The sequence below is a fragment of the Ciona robusta genome, chromosome 10 (genome assembly GCF_009617815.1).
Source record: "Ciona robusta chromosome 10, ASM961781v2".
Taxonomy (NCBI): Eukaryota; Metazoa; Chordata; class Ascidiacea; order Phlebobranchia; family Cionidae; genus Ciona; species Ciona robusta.
The window spans coordinates 3964191-3986254 of record NC_143244.1 but is presented as its reverse complement, the minus strand read 5'-3'; the positions used below and the strand labels follow the sequence as shown (position 1 = coordinate 3986254).

The 22064-nt window shown below is 32.9% G+C and overlaps 2 protein-coding genes across 3 annotated transcripts; both read left to right on the top strand.

Moving 5' to 3' along the window:
• The first annotated feature begins 297 nt into the window (after positions 1 to 297).
• On the top strand, positions 298 to 4958 carry LOC149729662 (uncharacterized). The gene is made up of 4 exons (XM_089887394.1): positions 298 to 2163; positions 2224 to 2496; positions 2674 to 2852; positions 3374 to 4958. Exons 1-4 carry the CDS (start codon positions 2109 to 2111, stop codon positions 3578 to 3580), a joined length of 714 nt encoding a protein of 237 aa, XP_089743520.1. The 5' UTR covers positions 298 to 2108; the 3' UTR covers positions 3581 to 4958.
• Positions 4959 to 5058: 100 nt separating this feature from the next.
• LOC149729661 (uncharacterized) lies at positions 5059 to 20992 on the top strand. Of its 2 annotated transcripts, XM_089887390.1 has the most exons (14): positions 5059 to 5244; positions 5796 to 5944; positions 6226 to 6412; positions 6863 to 6958; positions 7451 to 7511; positions 8002 to 8156; positions 8563 to 8826; positions 12743 to 12905; positions 13290 to 13548; positions 14157 to 14183; positions 16342 to 16491; positions 17513 to 17605; positions 19732 to 19825; positions 20200 to 20992. In XM_089887390.1, the coding sequence occupies exons 1-14, from the start codon at positions 5172 to 5174 to the stop codon at positions 20271 to 20273; spliced, it is 1845 nt and encodes a 614-aa protein (XP_089743516.1). In that variant the 5' UTR covers positions 5059 to 5171; the 3' UTR covers positions 20274 to 20992. The 2 variants fall into 2 exon arrangements, with proteins under 2 accessions (XP_089743516.1, XP_089743517.1); XM_089887391.1 differs by lacking the exon at positions 14157 to 14183 and having other exon boundaries at positions 5061 to 5244.
• Positions 20993 to 22064: the final 1072 nt, after the last annotated feature.

The window sequence follows — 22064 nt, the reverse complement described above, 5'->3', positions numbered from 1 at the left end:
GTTTAACTAAAGGAATGGATGTAAATTAAAATATAAATCACTCTATTTATTTTCGCGTTACGGCGTATGTAACTTTGTTGGTGAATATATATTTTCCTATTTTTTCTGTGTAGTTCACAGTTTAAACAGCCTATAAAAGAAGAAAGCATAAACTTCAACAGCAGTATAGAAGCGTCAAGCCTCCAGCCCAGATGTTTTTGGCCAGAGCCGAGCGTTCTGCAAACATACGTGCTAACGTGCACATCTATTAGCATGTGTTAACCAAACTAAGCTTAAATATATTTTATGTTCGAATATATATTCTATATGGGTCAGACGAATTAGCGGCTCACTATATAATACCTAATAGAAAACAAGTGTCTGAATCTGTATGCACAAATATGTCAAAACAATAAATTGTTCTTGAGTTAAAATATTAAATTGTTCATGCCTGAACATGTTTTCGTGCACATTTAAAGGTAATTTTCGAATTATTTTTTCCTAATTCGTCTGGACCCCAGCGGCGCGTTTTGCGGGGTCTATGACACGCCACATTTTAGTTTTCCACTAACATTATTAACCGTATTGTTCCCACTTTCGTTGCATTATAGTCCGTTGTTTCTTTTCGGTACAGTAATGCCCCTATGGATCATATTTGTCAAAACGTTAACGCAGAGTCCAACTCTTGTTAACCGGTGAGCTATACATAATAGTAGGGTAGGGAAAGATGGGTCACCTTTAGCACATAATATTGCAATATCCTGATCGTGTTTTAAACAATTAACAGCGGTCTATGGGAGTCGTGAGGAAACGGTTTTAAAATTATTTGAATGTTCTTTGTTTACTACCAAATAAGACGAGAAAATAGAATAAAAAGGTGTCCCATCTTCTCCACCCTACTATATAATATATACCTAGTTCAGTCTGGTTTGCACATGTTATTAAATGTGCACGTGTGTTTTTAGAGCGCTCGGTTTTAAACCAGAAGATATGGGTTCGAGGCTTGACGCTGCTACTGCCGTTAAATTTTTATGTTATTTTTCTTTATTGGCTGTCCAAACTGTCAAATACAGGAAAATAGAAAAACATATATTCACCATCAAATTTACATATGCGGTAACACGTAAGCGGGCACAAAGTGTGTAAAAGTTTGAAGCAGCTACGTGGAGACAAGTAGGGCAGAGTTTACTTATGCATTGAATACACACACGGTGTAAACCATATTGTGTAGTCATAGCAACGATGAATTACGTCAGGTTTGTTTTTTTCCATTCAATGAAAGGAAAGTGTGGGCAGAGATGCGGTACAGGTGCCCGCCCCCACGTGGCCCGAGCTATATGACTCACATAACCTGGTTCGAATCCAGAGCACTAACGACTCCAAAAGGCAGGTCGACAAGTCAATTTATTCCACAAATAACGACGGAAGACAGCACGCTAGAGAAAACAGTGAGAACAGCTGATTATTCTGCCTGCACCACACAGCAACTCGGTAAGGAATATTTAGCGAGAAACATGTGCGCGAATACCAAAGCGAAAAGAAACATTTTACATCAAGGCAGGTTTCCAGCATTTTAACACAAGTGCAAAGTCTCTTAGCATGGTCCTATAATATTGCATTCTTATATCATGGGTCACAGAAACGCGCAAAGGCCATTCAAAGTTGCTCCAGCTGAAGTAGTAGGGTGGGGAAAATGGGTCGCCTTTTTATTCTATTTTCTCACCCAAATTGGTAGTAAATAAAGGACATTCAACGAACTATTAAACCGTATACCCTCTCGACTTCCATGGACCGCTGTTAATTGTTTAAACACGACTGGTATTATGTGCTAAATGTGTCCCATCTACCCTCACCCTGCAATATTTATGCATTAAGTAAAATTTCGATAAACTAATGTATATATTAATTCGGTGCCCAGAGCACAGTCTACAGCTACAATATATAACAACTGCACTACTGACAATTATGTAAAAATAACCGCATTACTGATAATAATGTAACTTATGTTAAGATCGCACCATCTGGCGAGGAGCCAAGCAACCGAAGGGTTTTGCTCAGCTGTTTTATTTACTTATACTTTAACATCACGCAGATTACTGTAGGTTTACTTTTGACTACTATTGGACATTATGAAGTGCATTTGGTTTTTGTTGCTTGTAGAAGTTATGAGCGCAGTTGGTTCACGTAAGTTGTTTACGTTGATTCATGTAAGTTAAATTATAAAAAAAACGAATTGATCAACAGATCGACCATTAACCAACGGCGGAACTTTTGAACTAGCTTTGTTTTCTTCGAAATCTAAAACAAAGGCAGAGATAGTCTACAGAATGTGCTTGCCCAAAGTTCCTGATTACGTTTACGCAACAGCAAGACCGAGCAACCCATCTTTTCCCCACAAGTTCAACGTGACCATTCTTAAAATCAAGAAACTCAGCTGTATAGTTGAAATAAAGCGAGCTGATCAAGCTACGGGATGGGATACGATGACGATAACTGTGGATTGGTCATCGTATATAGGTACGAATGTAAAACTGGTGCATGATCACGAATGATAACAATCTCATTTACCTTAATACACGGCCTACCAGGTGCTTAATACTATTTTATTTGTTTTAATAAAGTACATAGTTCCTTTTTCTTACAGGTAACGGAATGGGTTATCAAGATATAATCCTTTGGTTCCCTGATTTGCAGATAGAAGAAAGATAAACAAGAACACGACATTAAAATACTGTAAGGACAATGGCGGTCGATTGGTGGATATTGTGGATAAAGCGATGTACGACGTGGTTTATAACTACTGTCGACGAACCATTGTATTCGGATCCCATGTCCATTATCGTATTTGGCTCGGTTTAAGTTATAGCCCAGTGGTAAGAGTAAAATGCACGCATGTTTAACGGTTTTTTTTTTATGCATTTATACATTAGTACACTTAATTGGCGCTGCGTTCTTTACAGATGAGTGTAAAACAAATTTACTTTTATACGGATTACCATGTACTTAGGTTTCTTTGTGAGTGAATAATCAATTCTAATTTTTTTTTGGATTTGTTATAATTTTTTTCTGTATGGCTGATAATTTGGACAACCCATTTGTGACCACTAGGTTGGAGCACTTGCAGTTAAATGTTTTGACTAAGGAAACATACGCCCTCAATGGTAGGATTAACGAGCCTTGAACCCATTACCTCTTGGTTACATGCAGGTGTGCTAACCACCTTATCACGTCGCCGAATTAAGAATAACGCGACTTATGTTCGTTTATTCATATTTTAGCGAAACGATACTGAAGTTGACTAAATCATTTTGAAAAATTTGTTCTAAATTTAATGTAAACTTTTACCCCCTGGAAGTTAGTTTCCCAAGTTGAAAAGTTCTGTTTTTATCCACAGACTGATACAGTGACTCAGAGCAACATGAAACCTGGTTATCATGGAGATTGGTATCCTGGTCTTCCGAATAGTGGAAGTGGATACAAGACGCACACCGGGTTGTTGCTTGTCATCCAAACACCAAGTTCAACCCTACCCTTCCACGGAATGCATAATTATTCCCCGACATCGGATATTACCGTTACACAATTGTGTCGACCAAGCTAATGTAGTTTAGTTAGCATAAGTTAGATGGTGAATAAATTATTACTGAAGTGGATAAATGTAACGTACAAACTCATAGAAATTGGGCCTACTAAAACGCATTATTGTCAATATTATCGCCAAAAACAATTCAGGGATTTAGAAACGGCCACTGTTATAGTCGACTGGTGATGCCGAACACGGCAGAAATAAAAACATTTCGTGCAACTTTGTCTAATCGTTCACCTAATTGCAGTTAGATAAAGGACCATAATAAAACCAGCACTGTGTCCATAACGACATCTGGGCAATCCGCCATGTCATGGATGCTTAAACCCAATGATTTCGCTTCTATTGGTAAGGTTTGTTTTCTTAGGTATATAATTAATAATTTAAATCAGGATTATGCTATTCAAGAGAGTCCATGCACCGACTTGCAAGAAATCTTTTGGGGAACAGTCCATATAAAAACACGATTGCCTGAACTGAAGCGCAATTACCAACGGTGATATCGCATCTGCTCAGTACTCAAAGCAGAATGGGATGTTGTCTATAATCATGGTATACTGAAGTGAAGTCACTTCAGTACTATGCTATAATAGTCATGCATAAGTCCCCATGTTAGGACGTGCTTGGTGCTGGCCCATTCACTGCACGTGTTTTAAAGAACTATACATCGGTAACGGCAGTAAAAGTATATTTAGAAGGAAGTAAGTAGCTTACTAGGAAATGAGGTTGCTGTTTGGCGACATACAAGCAGTTTAATTCTGGCGGTAGGCTGTGTAAGATTCCCATTAAACCAGAGAATAGTAACATAACTGAAAAGGGCTACCAAAATAATCACGAAGTTCAATTTCGAAATAGTTTTGTTGTTTTTTTGACAGTTCACTTGCTTGGTTTAAATAGGTTTCACACGAAGTAAAGTTCCCGTTCCTGATTTATACCAGAGCCATAGAAATACCGAGTAGTCCAACCCATTGTTACGTAAAAGACAAATTGAACGGCAATTTGGTTCCAAAATAACACAGTAGGTATAGGGAAAATGCATGTTTTTCGGTAAATTAGAGAAAAACTTAAGTCTAAAAACAAATTTAAAGGTTGAAAAGTGTAAAAAACAAGTGTTATTTGTTTTCTGTATCAAAAAAAAGTCAAAAAATGGAATTAGAAGCGGTTGATTTGTGACATTTTAGTCATTTAATGGGGGTAAATTTATATGTTTTTTCAAAAAAATGTTTGGTAATGTAAATAGAAGCTGTTTTACGCCTTTCCACAAAAGGAAATCGCAAATAAAACTCAACAAGTTCGTTTAAATTCATTGCGAAAGTCACCGCTTTTGCTCTATTTTGAACACACAAAGACGGCAGTTGGACTACTCGGTGTTTTTACGACTCTGATTTATACGTGCGCAATAAAGATATAGTATTTCTATCTATTCGAAAAAAATCGAAAAAATTGGAAACAGAAAATGATTTATGCGGGCGTTGTATTATTTTATTTTACCGTATATATCCAATCTATTAAGGTGTTAATTATATAACAGAAAGAAAAAAACGAACTATTCAAAATATTGTTTGTATTTGTTGGTTTAGTGTCAATATAGAAAAAGTAAATAACCATGATTTTAAGGCGGATATTTATTCCAAGAATACTCAAAGCAGCGCTTCTGTTGGGTTGTTTTTGTTGCTATGGTAAGTTTGTTTTGGTAGTTTTTATTGGTGAACAATATAATTTTACTTTAAGAGGTTGTCTTTTTTTGTATTATACAACCAACCATATTGAAACTGAACTAATGTCTTGTTCTTTGTAATATCTCAGAAAGCCATCAAAAACTGTTCATGTTTTATCAAACCATTGATAAGTTAAACTTAGATAAAATAAAAAGAAACCAGTGCATAGCACAGGGTAACCGAGAAACCAAAATGTAGACAGCTTGTGTCCGGCGCTGTAGCACAGTTGGTTCGCTGCTACCATTTTGGGCGTATGTGTGTTGGACAAGACACTTAACGCAAATTCTTCAACCCAGTGGTCACTAATGGGTTGTTCAAATTATCAGCCATACAGAAAAAAAATCCCCAAAAAATAATCACCCACAAAGTAACATATTTGGTAACTCATAAGCTGGCACGAGGTGTATAATAATTAAATACCCTTTATAAACGACTGAGTTTCTTCGCCATGCAAGGATAAAGTAAGTTACATACATTGTTTAAGTAATTTAACCTTTGATGTTTGTATACAGGAGTGCATGGTACTAATGTAATACAGGGGGAGTCGGCTTTCATCCCATGTTACAACCCTGAAACTGCCTCACAGTTTCCGAACATGTTGGTTATATTAGAATTTCAACCAACACCAACTGCTCCTCAGCAGCTAGTTAGCCATTACCAGGTTACAATTACATTAACATTCTTATGTTATTATATTTATTTTAAATTCATTGAAACCGTTATTTGGCATAAAATGTATAAAGCACCTTTATAAAGCCTGTATAGGCTTATCAAATATGTTAAATTGTTATTTTTTCATTTTTAGTCAGCTTAATATTTAAGGTTAGACATGGAATGGGATAGAAAGTACCTAATTTTGCAATGATTTTAACTCATTCATTTCAAATGGAAATCGTATGTATGTCTAAATATATTTTTTATAAAATGCCTTGTTTTACACAGCCTGCTCAGCTCAAAGACCCAGTTGTGTTTGCGACTGGTAGTCGATATAGAGGACGCCTACAATTCATGAACACTGGTCAGCTTGAGATTAAATTCATCAGCTTACCTGACGAGGGAACGTTCACATGCACAGCACAAGTATACTCACTTGCACCAAGCAAGATTATAACATCTGTCATTGTTTATGGTAAGTTCTAGTTCAAAGTCGGTGGTAGTTACTAGTTAGAGCATGCATCTTCAGTTAAGGGGTACAACATACAATGTTGAAAACTTATGAAATGTTTGTCATTTGGCAAGAAGCAATCATTGCTGCACCTGCAACCCTTTAGATTGTAGATTGGCCAAATTGTCAGTCATACAAAGAAGCAACAACCCCCGGCAAATGCATAATAACTCATAAATGTGCATTAACTGTGTAAAATTATCTGTTACAGTTTTATGTTGTCCTTCACAGAAAAAAATTCAATTGAAATATGACTTTTTTAAAATTTGAGTGCATGTTTACTTAATATATACCTATATATTTATAACATTTTTTAGGACAAGGTCCAATGGCCAAAAATATTAAAGCACCTAAAAATATTTAGGTATAGACTATAGATTGCATTGTATATTCAATGCAGTATTTGTGTTTCAGTTGCCCCTCAGTTTGAGGTTAGAAAAGTAAATGATCCTCTACTAATTAGTGATGGTGGCACGATGGTCAATGCTGCAGAATGCATTGCTAGTAATGGTAAGATACTAAACTATATATTTTCCATTATGTTTAAACAATATTTAAATGTTGGAGGTTTAGTTATTTGTATTTTTGTATTGTAACTTCTTACTTTATCCTCCTGTTGCGGAAAAAACGACAGTCAGTAAACACAGGTGTTTTGCATCAAACACCTCGTGCGAGCTTACGAGTTACCATGTATGTTACTTTGTGGGTGATTGTTTATTGAGGGATTTTTTTATGTGTGGGTGATAAATTGGACAACCTATTAGTGACCACTGGGCTGGAGCAACTGCCGTTAAGTGTCTTGCCCAAGAACAATTTAGCCCACAGGGCCACAATGGTATTCATAGGAATTGCTGGACTAATTTACCACTTATATAATACAATTAAATACATGACGTTTAATTGGCTTATAGTGTTATTTTAACAACCACTTTTACTTTAAAATTTTTATGTCAGTGTTATGTTCTGTTGTGTATTATCATCTAAAATTGAATTTCAATCCAGGTAAGCCACCAGCTGTGGTTTTCTGGGGCACAAACCGTCACCTAGATTTTGACCAAACTGCGTAAGTTAGAATTATCTTTACCATGTATTGATGTATAGTATATTGTTTGGCCTATTATCCCATATCTGATATATAGTAGGGTGAGGGAAGATGGGACACCTTTTCATTCTATCTTCTCGTCCCATTTAGTAGAAAACAAAGAACATTTAAAGAAAAATAGAACCATATCCCTCAACTTCCATGAACCGTTGTTAATTGTTAAAATGGCGATCAGGATATTTGGATATTATGTGCTAAAGGTGTCCCATCTTTCCCCACCCTACTAAACTAATACTATTATATTACTAGTCATTTTTGACTATTGAATACATCTACACATTTAAGTTGGCTTTTTCCCCATTCAATTTGTGTTTTCCATAAAGTTTAAACACAAGGAATGCCTATAATGTTATAAACGCTTTATTAAAATAGCACTCCAGCAGTTTTGTTTTCTTATTAAATTGATATCTCCCCTCTTCACCACAATGTTTAAACTTTCCTCCCCCTACAGTACAAACAGCAGCACAACACCCCTTCTCACAACTGCAGTGTCTACACTTCATGTTGAACCAACCAAATTTTACAACAAACAATCCTTCTACTGTGAGATGAGACATCCCTCTATTCCCAACAGCAAGCGAGAAACCATATACCTTAATGTTACTTGTGAGTTAACCATTTTTTATTTCTTGGGGTTTTTGAATTTCTGTTTTTTTAATTTTAACTTATCATTAAAAACTTGTTTATTCTTAAAAATATTATTTGTAACATTAAGGTTTTTTAATTTTCTAAGTGTTTTTTTTTAGATTCTCAATAAAAACTTTATATATCTAAATTTGTTTTGTAACATTAAAGTTTTGTATTTTCGTTTGTGTTATTTTGACTTATTATTAAAAACTTATTTATCTCTAACGTTTTATTTGTAACATTAAAGTTTTTCTGCATTTTTGTTTTTGATTTTTTAACTTATTATTAAAAACTTGTTGATCTGAAGTTATTTCTTGGTAATTGTTATCAAAGCATTTTCTCATGCCCTATGTTTTCCCCATAACAACTCAGCAATAATTTCCAGACCCTCCAGAAACCCCCACCATCACAGTAACTGCTGATGGCTTGAGTCTTACATGTATTTCCCATGCTAACCCTCCGGCAACTATATCATGGTTGTTGCCAGCGTCGGCACCTTCGCGCACTTTTATGGGTCCAACTGTGTCCATGATGTCACCAAACACGGCCGAGCGCTCCAACGACACATACACTTGCACAGCAAATAATGGAATAGGAGTAGCAGTACAGAGCACCATTACTGCTGGGGAGGCATCAGCTGTCATTGTTGGTAAGTTTAAAGAATTATTGGTTAAAATGAAGCATTTATCTGGTGCTGATAGTATTGAAATGCAATTTTGTGTTTCATGCTTACCTGTTTTATGGCTATGTTAAAATATTGTTAAAAATCTTAGGCTGTACCCGTATCTAATAAATATTTGTGGGGGGCTAAGTGATTATTTTTAATTTATATATATAACTTGACCGATTAAAAAGTGCTCTGCAATTGCGTTTAATCAATGTATGTATAAAAAATGGTTTTAAAAATATATGTATTAACTTTCAATTAGCAGCCAATATAAAATTTCCAACATGTTTCACTTCATATTTTACGGTTGTTGTTGTGAAATAATTTAAAATTTAAATTCATCCCATCAAATATTTTTATTAAAAAGTGTCCAATGGGTTAAAATTGGGTAAAAGCCATTGACTTCTACAGTTTTACTGTACTAGTACTACTTTGTGAGTTACGTTCACAATCTCATACTTTATATATTCAACCTAAAATTAGCTTACATATGAAGCAGTAGGTACTTCATATACATACTTTCTTTTCATCCTGCTATTTCTGTCCCTATCATTACTTGGTCACTAAGGAACTATGTAATCAAAGTCATTTCAAATCAATTGTAATATGCACATCAGATAGCAAGAAATTTCCTTCAGTAGGGAACACAAACAAAATCATAGCACACACAAATTGTGTGATTGAATTGTTAGTGACATGGTTCAGTGCTACCATAGTACCTGGTTCTCTCCTTACAACTATGAACACACCTTGTGCCTTTAGAATGCTATAATAGGAACCAGACATAGTAGATTTGTTACATAGTGTTGTAACTTGTTACACTATATTTTAATGTGTGTAGTTTTAAAGTTGGGACAAATTCAACAACAGTCAACAGTCACATTAATTGTATAAATATTTTCATTAGAAATATTACATTCTGCCCACGTACTGTTACTCACTGGTACTATATTTAAAAAAAAACAATAAACCTACAAATTTATTTTATTAATATATATAATTCAAAAGTAGTAAAACAAAAATTACAAAACCAAGTATTCTTACCAATAATTTTGAGTTTGTTTGATGCCATATGTAAGTGTTGAAGTAAGTTAGGGCTATTCATTCTACACTAAACTCCAACAATTTATTCCTTATCCCCCTGTCAAAATATGGCGTAACATTAATATTTCATCTATCACAGGCTGTAGTAACGTAATTGTTATCTTAGCATGTTGCAACTGTTCAACTGATGTAATTGTGGGACAAATTGTAACTTTAAATCTGTAATATAAGTTTTGAGTCTGAAACTTAAATGTAACCAAACTGTAAAATTAGAAAAGGTTTTTTGGTTTTTGACTTTGGTTTTTGGTAAAGTTGGTCCATTACACCTAAAGTTATTTTTATGGTCCCATGTGTGCTGTCTATAAAAGGAAATTGTAATGTTCAAATCCCCTGTGTATTCTTATGATCAATTACTCTTCTTGTGAAGTACAGGTTTTATCATGGAATGATTCCCCAATGTATTGTCTGTAATTTAAAGCATTCCTTCAATTTAAATTCTGACAATTCTTATATTTTCAATTACTTGTAAATAGGATGTTAAAAGTAATAAAGTGAGTTTAGTTTTTGTCATATAATTACATAATTGGTAACTATTGTTAAACTAACCACTGATCGTGTATTAATATTTTTCGGATTCAATTTTCCTATTTTTCCATCATACATATCATATAATATACATAATTGTCTGTTCAGTCACTATGTGTTTCCAAACAAAGAACAGGAACATTAGACACGCTTTATCTGTTTCAGCAAATATTTGCTAAAATCTATAACTGAATTGTATAAGCCCCAGAGCTAATATAAGATATTGTATTGATCTGGTAGAATTTACACTCAGATAGCTGTCAAGTGTTTGCTAGCTACATTATATTTTAATCCACCATAAATTCATACAAAGCATAACTTAAAATTTCGAAAATTTGACCCTGATCTGATGTTCGTATAATTGAACGATTCTTGTATAGTAGGGTGGGGGAAGTTGGGACACATTTTAACTCTATTTTCTCGTCCAATGTGGTAGTAAACAAGGAACTTTCAAAGAATTATAAAACTATATGCTCAAGACTCCCATAGACCGTTGTTAACTGTTTAAAACACGATCAGGATATTCAGATATTATGCGCCAAAGGTGTCCCATCTTCCCCCATCCTACTATATAGCAAAATGCAGTAATGATCTAATGCTACGAAAATGTAACCAACAAATATCAAGTCCAACCACTAATAGTAATTTTATTTAAATAGTTCTATTTAAATAGGAGACTGACGATGCCATTTAGGCAAATTATATATTTCTATTTCTATTACTACTAGTGGTTGGACTAGATTTTTGTTGGTTACGTTTTCGTACTACCAGATTATTACCATATAAAGTATACACTGTTTGTTAGTTAAAAAATTAAAAGTATATATATATACTATAATTATGTTATTACAAGTTGTTACCTATGTTTTCATCATTTCACATACCCCGAATTGAGTTTAAAAATACAAAACATTATTTTAAACGTTTACCAACAACATTTTAGTTGAATGGATTTCTTTTTATATCAACTTAACCCTTTTGTTTGGTAAAGACTATGGAGAAAATGGTTTTGTCTGTCTTCTACTTCCCTATTGAGTTTTTCAACTCTTTGTTTAACCATAAAACAAAACTCCGTTGTGTGACTGTTTTTGTTTAAATCGGACATAAATGTTATGTTGTAATCCTTGATAATGCAGTAAGATAATAAGATTTTTCAATTTTCCTTTTTATTTTTGACATGGATTTAAAAAAGTGATTTTGTTAATATTTAAGAAACTAAAGGCAGAAATGGGTTTGTATACCACATACAAACCCAAACCCATAACTTCTTGTTTTCGTTTAAAATTCTTATCTTCCGTATTTCATGCTTTATTTCTTATGTTAAACCGTAACTTAATATTGTCCTGTACGTGTATTGTGTTTGTGACTCACTACAGAAAACATTTAAAATATAAATATGAATGTCTTTCTTAAATCCCAATCAGACCAGTAGACCGTAAAGTGTAACATAACCATTAAAACTTATTATCCACCATATTTCATGGTTTCTATTGCCGTGTACCACTTCAGTCCTTCAAATATTCAAAGCTCTCTTGACTGAGTTCAAGTTGGTTTATTACATGAGTGAGTTACCACATACTTGTTATAGCAACAATGCGACATAGTCTGTACTTATGCCTCTTGTACTTGAGTTGATATTTCTTAACTCTTTCCTAAGTCTTAACTGTATGATTGTATTAACAGAGACATAAAAATTAATTCGGAAAAAAAATATTAACTATTGGTGTACAGATTAAATGTTAATATTAATACAGTCAACCCCGCTTAATCGGACCACATCGGGATCAAGCCAAACTGGTCCGTTTAAGCGGGGTATTGGTTCGTTTAACCGGGGAAGATTGTACGTAAAAATGAATTTAGATTCGGGACCAGCGAAAAGCGGTCCGATTAAGCGGGTGGTCCGATTAAACGTGGGCCGATTAAGCGGGATTGACATATATTATTATTGAGAATTTGGTTAAAACTGTCGCCTGGCAACATGGACCTATGCATTTTAATATTTTTTTAACCATCTAAACATGCATCAGTATTTATGTGCAACAGTCAGAGACACAGTATTATTATTAAGTTTATAACTTATTGTTTTGGTCTGCTTGTTATAAAAAGGTTAAGATGTTTATTATTGATAAAAATAGTTTTAAGAATTTTTTTTTATCACTTTTAATTCATTTTTTTCACACAGTGACAGTTTTAAAAAATTTTAGGAAAGTTTTTAGAAAAAATAGTTTTTAAGAAATTTATTTCATTTTATTTTATTTTTTTCACACAGTGACAAAAGAAAGCAATGTTGGAATAATGGTTGGAGCAATCATTGGAAGTTTGGTTGTCCTTGCAATCATTATTGCTCTCATCTACTTCTTCATCATAAAACCTGCCAGAGAAAAAGATACAGGGCCCTATGACCAAACTATACAACCTTTTAAAGCAGACAGGTGAGATGCCTATTTGGATTAATAATGTTTAAGATCTCGTGTTTATTTTTTTTTACTTTTGATATATATATTTTTTTTTTTTCATACTTTTTAATTAGTTTATATATATTTATATTTCTTGGAATTTTTTTGATATTTTGATTTGTTTATTATATATTTTTTATACTTTTTGATACAAGCTCACTTTTGATATGTGTTTTTTTAACCATGCATCGTAGGATTAGCTTAGTCAACTAGAACTAATTCTGGCCGGGGTGTCATCCCAGGTCTCCTAGTGTGCTTCACCATAGGAACTTGAGAATATAATAGGCTTGACCTGTTAAGACTTAACCCATATTGTATAACACTCTACTCTAAATTAACCTTTATTTCATTATTTCACAGCCGACAATCGAGTGGTCGATTTGAATCCACTTCAAGGTCGCGACCTTTAATCGAACACGCGAACGAGAGCTTAAACCAAAACCGACCTCCTAGTCCCAACCAACCTCCACCTGAAGATGTTCCCGATAGTGGCAGCAGTGACTCTGATTCAAGCGAGGGCAACCATGATGTAGATTTTGATGTTGATCCTTCAACAAACTTGGTGGATCGACCAGGAGAACCAGCCGGCATCACCAGCAGGGCATCTGTTAATTTCCAGGTTTGCTTTTATCAAGTTTTTTTATAAAATGTATTTTATGTTTTGAATCACGACATTTTATGTCTGTTGCAATATAAATTTTGCGACGGGTAAATGGAAATTTTGCCATTGTGTAATTCACATTATCCCATTTTTATTTATCCTTTGATATTGTTTTGATGGTTAACATCAACGGTATTAATTCTTTACCAAAACTTGTGGCCGGTCTATAGCGTTCCCGTAATTTAATTTCGCAAATTCACTAACAAATGTCATTTGTGTAGTTAAACAAGCAGTCTATAAATAAGCTAGTTGCATTGACCTAATTTTGTTTTAATCCCTATGGATTATGAGATTGAAAGATTCAGTCTTCTAATTAATAATCCATTCATTTCTCTCTAACTGTGAGGGAAGATGGGACACCTTTAGCACATGATATCCAAATATCCTGATCGGGTTTTAAACAATTAACAACAACAATGGTCTATGAGAGTCGTGAGGATACGGTTTAATAATTCTTTGAATGTTTTTTTTTTAACTACCAAATGGGACGAGAAAATAGAATGAAAAGGTGTCCCATCTTTCCCCACCCTAATATATCCTATATATTAACCTCACTAACAATGCAGCCTTACTGGAGAAATTCTATCTCTGAGGTAAGCCAACATGGAATGCACTGTGTCAGCATGTATTGCAACTATTTTTTTTTTCAGTTTCAGTGTTTTAGTTTTTATTTGTATTGGAATTTTTAAGTTTTAAATTTTATTTTCATTATGGTATTTTCGGTTGGTTCTAAAAAAAATCAGAATTACTAATATTTTTAAAGTTGTATTACCTTATGCAAGTATGACTATGAACTGTAACCAATTGCTTTTTATAGTCAGTGTATTTGTATTTATACAATACTGGTATGATAGCCAGCTGTAGGGGCAATTATGTATGTATGTGATAGGCTGATAGCCAATAATGAATATATCCTATCGGGTTTAGTACATAGCAGAGGACTAAAGGTGGGCATACTATTTTTTAGCTAAAACATTTATTTCCAGCCATTATTTATATATTTTGTTATACAAGCCCTTTAGATTAGCAGTTGGATAAAGACTTTTAAGCAAATATATCTTTAGGCTATATTGAAGTTTTGTTAGTAATTTTTATGACCATATGTTAAATACAAAGACAGTGGTTTCATTGTTACTCAGAATCTTTTTGTTTTATTCAATTCAGTCAGTCATTAGACATTATATAAATCACTGTCCTACTTGCCCTGGGGTCATTTCTCACACTGTCTCATTTATTTTACAGTAAATTGAAAGTTTTACTGCCAGTATCCCTTTTATAGTGTTTCAAACACATTAAAATATTAAATATATAAAATACCGTAACTGTGTACAACTGTAAAACTATACCCTGTTTCAGAACAGATCTCTCTCTGTTCTGATAAATATTGTTAAACCACTTGTTTTTTTTAATACCCATTAAAACTTATTCATTGCCAGAACGTTAGTTCTAAAAAATATGGTAGTTGGTAGCAATATCAGCAGAAACTTATACACTGTATACTTTGAAAAAAGGAAGTAAACATAAAATAAAAATTAAATCTGTTTTTTTTTTAAATAATGTTTAAAATGTAAACATTTAAACTTTAAATTGATATTTTAGGCTGGTGATAAAAATTTTAAAGGGTCATTTTTTTCACTTTGTGTCCAAGTCTAATATATTGTCCATATATTTCCTAGGTGTTTAACAATTCATCTGAGTGTACTAAACAGTGTAAATTAAATGACATGACATCCCACAGTACAAAAATCAATAAGTCTAGATAATAAGCACTTCATTGTAGCACATGTTTCAGCTTAAACGCTACATACATATTTCTCGCAAACACAAAATAAACCGACCCAGTGGTTATACCTCACATCTGCTGCTGTTTACGAATATTTAAACCTGAATTTCCACTTTAGGTATTTATTTTTACACCCTTGCATTTAAAAAGATTGATTTAAATAAAAATTCATATGCAATGGAAAACGGTCTTTATTTTTACACACTTGATAATGGTATTTAAAAAAATTGATTTTTTTAAAATTCATATGCCATTGAAAACTTTACAATCTATTGCAAAGGCTGTGTTATTTTTTCCAAATTTTACTTTGATATTTTCGAGACATTATTTCAACATTTTAATTTATTTGCGTTTTGTCACATGTACTTTTTTGCCTGATTTTTGACTGCTGTATATCTATGTTCTGTAAGTTCTCTGTTCAAAATGTCAGGATAAAACTTGCTGATTTTGTCTTTGCTCAATTACCAGCAAAGCAGTTGGCAACCCATGAGTTCAATTTATTCATAATAGCACCATTGTATTATATGCACCTTCCATTTGTCATTGCACACATTGAAAAACCACACAACATACATGGTACTTGATATGTTAACATTTGCACACTCACTCCCAACAACTGAGTCTCGTTCCATTTATTATCAATTCCTCGACACAGTAATTTACATTCAAGTTTGGAAAATGTTTTAAAGCAAGTTAATAAACTGTATTCCTAATAATGCTAGAAATTTCTTAACATTTTTTTGTATAAAAATACCAATCAACGTTTTAAACATATTATCAGCGTCACAAAAAATACAATTTAGATTTTTTTACTCATAAAGTTTTAAAATTTTTGCTGTTCACATTTCTTTTAAATTTTATTTTATTCAAAAATAACATTCAACATTTTAAACACGTTATAAGCGAAAAAAATCGATTAAAAAAAAATTTTTTAATTAGTTAAAGTTAAGATTTTTCTATTTCTTTAGGCGCGCCGCAAGCGACCCAGCACTTCCCCAGCCTCCCGTCGAAGCCGTATTGAACCCAAACAAGAAGAATCTCCGTCCCCCGCCCCACGTCAGCAACAGCCAAGGTACGACTACCCACCGGAGGGCAGCAGCTTCGACGAAAATGACCAGGTGACGAGAAGTTGATTAATCAATATATAATTTATGTTTAATGCGGCGTATTCTCAGTGGTTAGAATCCATGACATACGTTCATAAAATGGTGACTCTAAAAAGCCCAATGCTGCCACCATTGTGGGCTAAAGTGTTAGGGAAAATATTGTGACGAGATCCTGGTTAAACATATAATTTATCTTCAACAGCACGTTCTCAGTTGTTAGAATTCATGACATACACCCATAAAATGATGGCTTTAAGAAGCCCAATGCTGCCACAATTGTAACTAAAGCAGTGCTCTTCAACCTTTTTTGGGATGGTGAAAGTTGTTGTAAAATCAAGCCCCCATGCCTGTTTATTTTAACGTAAATTTAATGACGTCAAGTCACGTCATCAAGAAGAAATGCATAAGAGAATAAGTTCCTGTTTTGCACACTGGTTCAAGAGAACTGGGGTAAAGTGTTAGGCAACGTATTGTGACGAAATGTTTATTGAGCATGTTCAATACGGCGTGTTTTTAGTGGTAGAATGCATGACAAACGGCCATTAAATGGAGACTCTAAGAAATTTAATGCTGCCACCAATGTGGGACTAAAGTGTTGGGCAAAATACTGTGACAAAAAGTTGATTGATCATGTTTAATATGGCGTGTTTTCAGTGGTAAAATGCATGACATTCACCTATAAAATGATGTCTCTAAGAAGCCCAATACAATACTACCACCATTGTGGGCTGGGGTGTTGGACAAAATATTTATAAGCAATTGTTACCACCCAATGGTCACTAATGGGTTTTCAAATTGGCTGTTATACAGAAAAAAAACTATAAATACATTTATTTCTTGTTTTACACTTCCTCTTTTTCAATAAAAATAAGTATTTTGCGTCATATTACATTAAAAAACAACTTTATGTCTAATTTTAGCACTCTTCTTTTTTTTAACAAAAATCAACATTTTACATCATTTTGTATCAAAATCAAAAACCAACAATACATTTCTAATCTTATTCTTAACCAACCTATTATTTTTACCACAGGAATCCCCAACCCTCCAATACAACAGACACGGATATCCAGATGAAGAATTTTCCGATCCTTACCATCAACCTGCATTTGTTCAATACCCACCTGTAAGTCAATTAACTTTACCATTTATTACACAGCATATAGTAAGTGATTGATCCTGACCATATATTACACAGCATATAGTAAGTGATTAATCCTGACCATATATTACACAGCATATAGTAAGTGATTGGTCTTAACCAGTGGAGCAGCCAGAAAAAAATAAGGGGGGGGGGGTTTAATTAAAAAAAATTCATTTTTTATTAATTTTTTTTTTTTAATTAAATTTTTTTATGGTTTAAAAGGGGGAGGGGGGCCGATACCCTAACCCCCCTGGCTGCGCCACTGGTCCTGACCATATATTACACAACATAAAATGCCCATATATTGAGGAAGATGGCATTAAGGAATATAATTTGATTTTAAACTGTTTTTTAAGCTAAAATTGGTTTATTTCAAATAACAGATATAGAAATATTGCATTAGGAAATATAATATGATTTTAAACTGTTTTATTTTATTTTATTATACAGCATACCTTGCCTTTAAGTTAAGCAGGATTGTGTTTAGGAATAGAATATTTAAACTGTTTTATTTTAAAATAAAATTGGTTTATTTCGAGACCATGTATTAAACACATACATTGCCTTTAGATTACGCAGGCTGGTTAGAAATAGAATATGATTTTAAACTGTTTTTTTGGGGGGCTAAAATTGGTTTATTTCAAAACCATATATCATACTACATACTGTGCCTTTAAATTAAGCAGGCTTGCGTTAGGAATAGAATATAATTTTAAACTGTTTCATATTAAGCTAAAGTTGGATTATTTCAAATAAATTTTTCATTGCTCCGATTATCATTACCTGTATCCAGATATAGTAATGTTCAAGTTTGTACAGAAATAAAATCCCAATGTCCCTTTATCAATATTTAACAATGTGTTTTAACAAAGGCATGCTCCTTCACTCTCTGTTTTCAATATTTTCATTATATCCAAGTATTTTCAAAACTCATGAGATGTAAGCAAGTTTAATGTCTTTCAAGCCGAGCCTGGAACTTTGATCCACTGTTGTATAAACACTGTATCAATAATTCAGAAACCTTTGCTTTCCTTGATCTTTTCATTGATTAACATGTCATTACAATTGTATGTCGTTGACAGAAAATTTATTTTATTTCTAACAAAATTAAATAGTAATTTGATAAAACTTGATAAAATGTATTTAAATAACTAAAAAAGTGTGTGTTTCAAAGCATTGGTAGCCAAGTCACAACAATTTCAATAAATAATCTTGTTTTGACAGAAGTAAATCAATCATGTGATGTTAAAGTAAAATTTATTTAGAAGCTCCGTAAAAGTAGAATCTGTTAGCGTTATGGAGATATGTTTGTCATGGCTCTGGTTTAAAACTTACCCAGCTGTTAATATTTTGTATTTATTTTTATTTAAGTGTTTATTATGGGTCTCAGGCACGCAGGTTACCTTAATATCTGGGGTATGCGGAGCGCACCTGCATGTTGACTATGATGCATATACCTCATTATATACCTGTGGCGCATTAGTATTTTTTTGGCGGGAATTCGCAACACAAACTTTGCACTTTTATTCTCATAGCTGCGTGTAAAATTTGGGTCCCATAGGGTCTGGTTTAAAACTCATACAGTTGTTAATATTTTGTATTTATTTTCATTTAATAAGAAATTGGTAGAGGCCTGTATTCAACTATTTTTATTTACTTACGTTGTAACCTAAACAAATCTAAACGATTGATTAGTTTTACAAACTTGCTCAAGATATGTGGAGTTTACTTGTCTCGTGAGTTTTTTGATTATTAATTACTTGTTTTTATACAAGAATTTTACACTAGGCTTAGTTGGAAATATTTCAATGTTGAAATATTTCAGATCACTAATTATTTGTTAAAGATTTTATACACTATACTTAGTTGGTAATATTTCAATGTGCAATCCATTATTTAGGGTTTAAGGTACATTTTACCCTTCAATCAAACAGGAGAGTAATTGTTAATTACTCGCTAGCTATGCAGTTTTAAATCCAAACATTTTAATGCAAAAATTTATAAATATATATGTTTTAATATTGGTTAAAAAAAAAACAACATGAAAAATGGTATAGCCTGTAACATGCCAAATTATGGTTTTGTTATCATTCCTACTGTTTATCCAGGAACCCCACCAACCACCCCGTAGAACAGACAGTTTACCACAATATGAACCCAAATATACTGAAATTGATCATGGCAACTATAAAAAGGGCACAGGTACACATTTTAAAGTTTTCTATTTCTGATTAATTTAAAATTTAGATGTTCATCTCTTTGTATTAGACGCAATAAGAGTAAAAGAAATATCTATTTTTATTTGTTTTATCAATATTTCTATTTTTAATAAATCAGTGGATCCATTTATGATTTTGTTTCATTCAGATGTTGTAAGCACATTATTATTACCTTATATCAGAAAAGTTCCATGTGTTAATGTTACACTGCTACAAAATAAGTCAAAACTGCATGGCTGTAGCATATTTTGTATATAGTAGGGCCTTAAACAACGTTTTCATTTTTTTTAATATTTAAAAGTCAGTATATTACCAAAACAGTAATAACACACAATCTGATTTCAAATGTTCTTGCAGGCCAACGAAGACCACAATATGAAGAGCCAGTGGAGTACGCACAGATCAGACATGGGTATTCACACGTTGTATAAACTTAAGCATTTGCTATATAAAAATAGTGCTACACGCTAACTAAAACTTTGTGCAGAACTTTTAGTAAACCACATATAAATGCACTTGGTCTAAAGATTTTCTGTTTAATTTAAAAAAAGAAACAGAAAACACATACGGAAAACATCATTTTTTATTACAACAGCAAGTCTCAACAGCTATATCAGATTAGCTTTGAAACTTTTTCTAACTTTGTTTTATAAAAACTGTACCAAACAAATTGTATTCATATATTTTCTTCCAACTGTACGTTGCTTTTATGTTTTTCAAACTACATATTAAAGTAACAGGTGCTACCCTAATGACATTATTATAGTTTCTGATGGTACTATCATGGTTTCTGTTAACTTCATTATGTTTTTTTACAATGTGATTAAAGTTTTTATGATATCATGATTTTTTACCGTAGTAACTGGTTTAATACTTTCATACAATGCTGCAGACCCAAAAGCTGCTAAGCTTAATTTTTAGCAGTTTGGATACCTTTACCAAAGTCACAAGTCACCAGTTTTTCATATCTGCCTTGCTCATATGTTGTAGGCTCTAGGTTTCTCTCAAAACGTTTTAATAATCTAGTCGCACATTTGGAACTACGACTTTTGTGTAAATAACAATTTGTGTTGATCAACTTTGCTTTGTATATGTTTTTTTCTTATTTTTAGCATAAATAAACACCCTGAAATAAAGTAGGTACAAGATTCACATAATCGTTTTGTGAAATTTGTTGTTTTGAGTCCCTGTTCACAGAAAATGTTGAGCAAACCAGATATTATTTATAACAGCTCAAGGATTTAAAATGTTCAATTACAGTATTACACCATATTTTATGGATGGCAGTAACTCCATAAAGATATGCATAAATGTGTTGCATTTTAGATCTATTTAAGTGTATATTAGTAGAACTACAGGTCTGTACACACAAAAGCTCAAAAATGTGCCTATTAGCAGTATTTGCAGGTACTATGGTATAGGACCTGTTTAATCTACCCATATCGGACCATCATTGTTTACTTTGAGGCAGAGAGCTAATCAATCATACTGTGTGGATCTCGACTATATGCATGTACAACAACAGTATGATTTGTATAATAATAAAAATAAACAGATTGAAACTTACATTCATTTCATCATATTTAACAGTTAGGCTAACTTTTAGAAAATATGTCTGCGACAATACATCCCAGCGAACAAAATCGCTTTAAATGCACTCCCCATAGTAATTTTAAAATATCCGTCCTTACTAATGCGTGACGTATTCTAGCGTAAAAAAGAAACAAACATCTATTCGTCGTTCCTTCAGCTTGGTAACCGAATTTTAACGTTAGTGATATGGTTATTTGCACAATTCAATAATATTCGAATATTCAATAAATTCATTGATGTTATTAAAATTTGGTCTGAAATTTGTATTGGTGATTTATAATTTGACCAAGGGCAAGCGCTAAAAAAGCTGTATCGCGTTTTATGCAGCGGTAAACTGTTACAAGTTTTAACAAGTTAATTTCTATATGTTACAAATTGCTTTATATATTTTGTTAACTATTTTAACCCAGAAAAAAAACAATTCTTAATTAGCCACAGAATGTCAGTGGTGTTTTCTTGACGTGTAAAAATCATGTTTCTCTTTTTATAGTAATAGTTGCCGTGCAACTTGGTTCAAATATACTTTAAACCCTGGCTTTGTGTTTGTGTAAAAAGGTTTGTTTTTATATTATTAAAGTCTGAAGTGACATGCCACTACTCCTGGCATCTTCTGCAAATTTAAATCATAA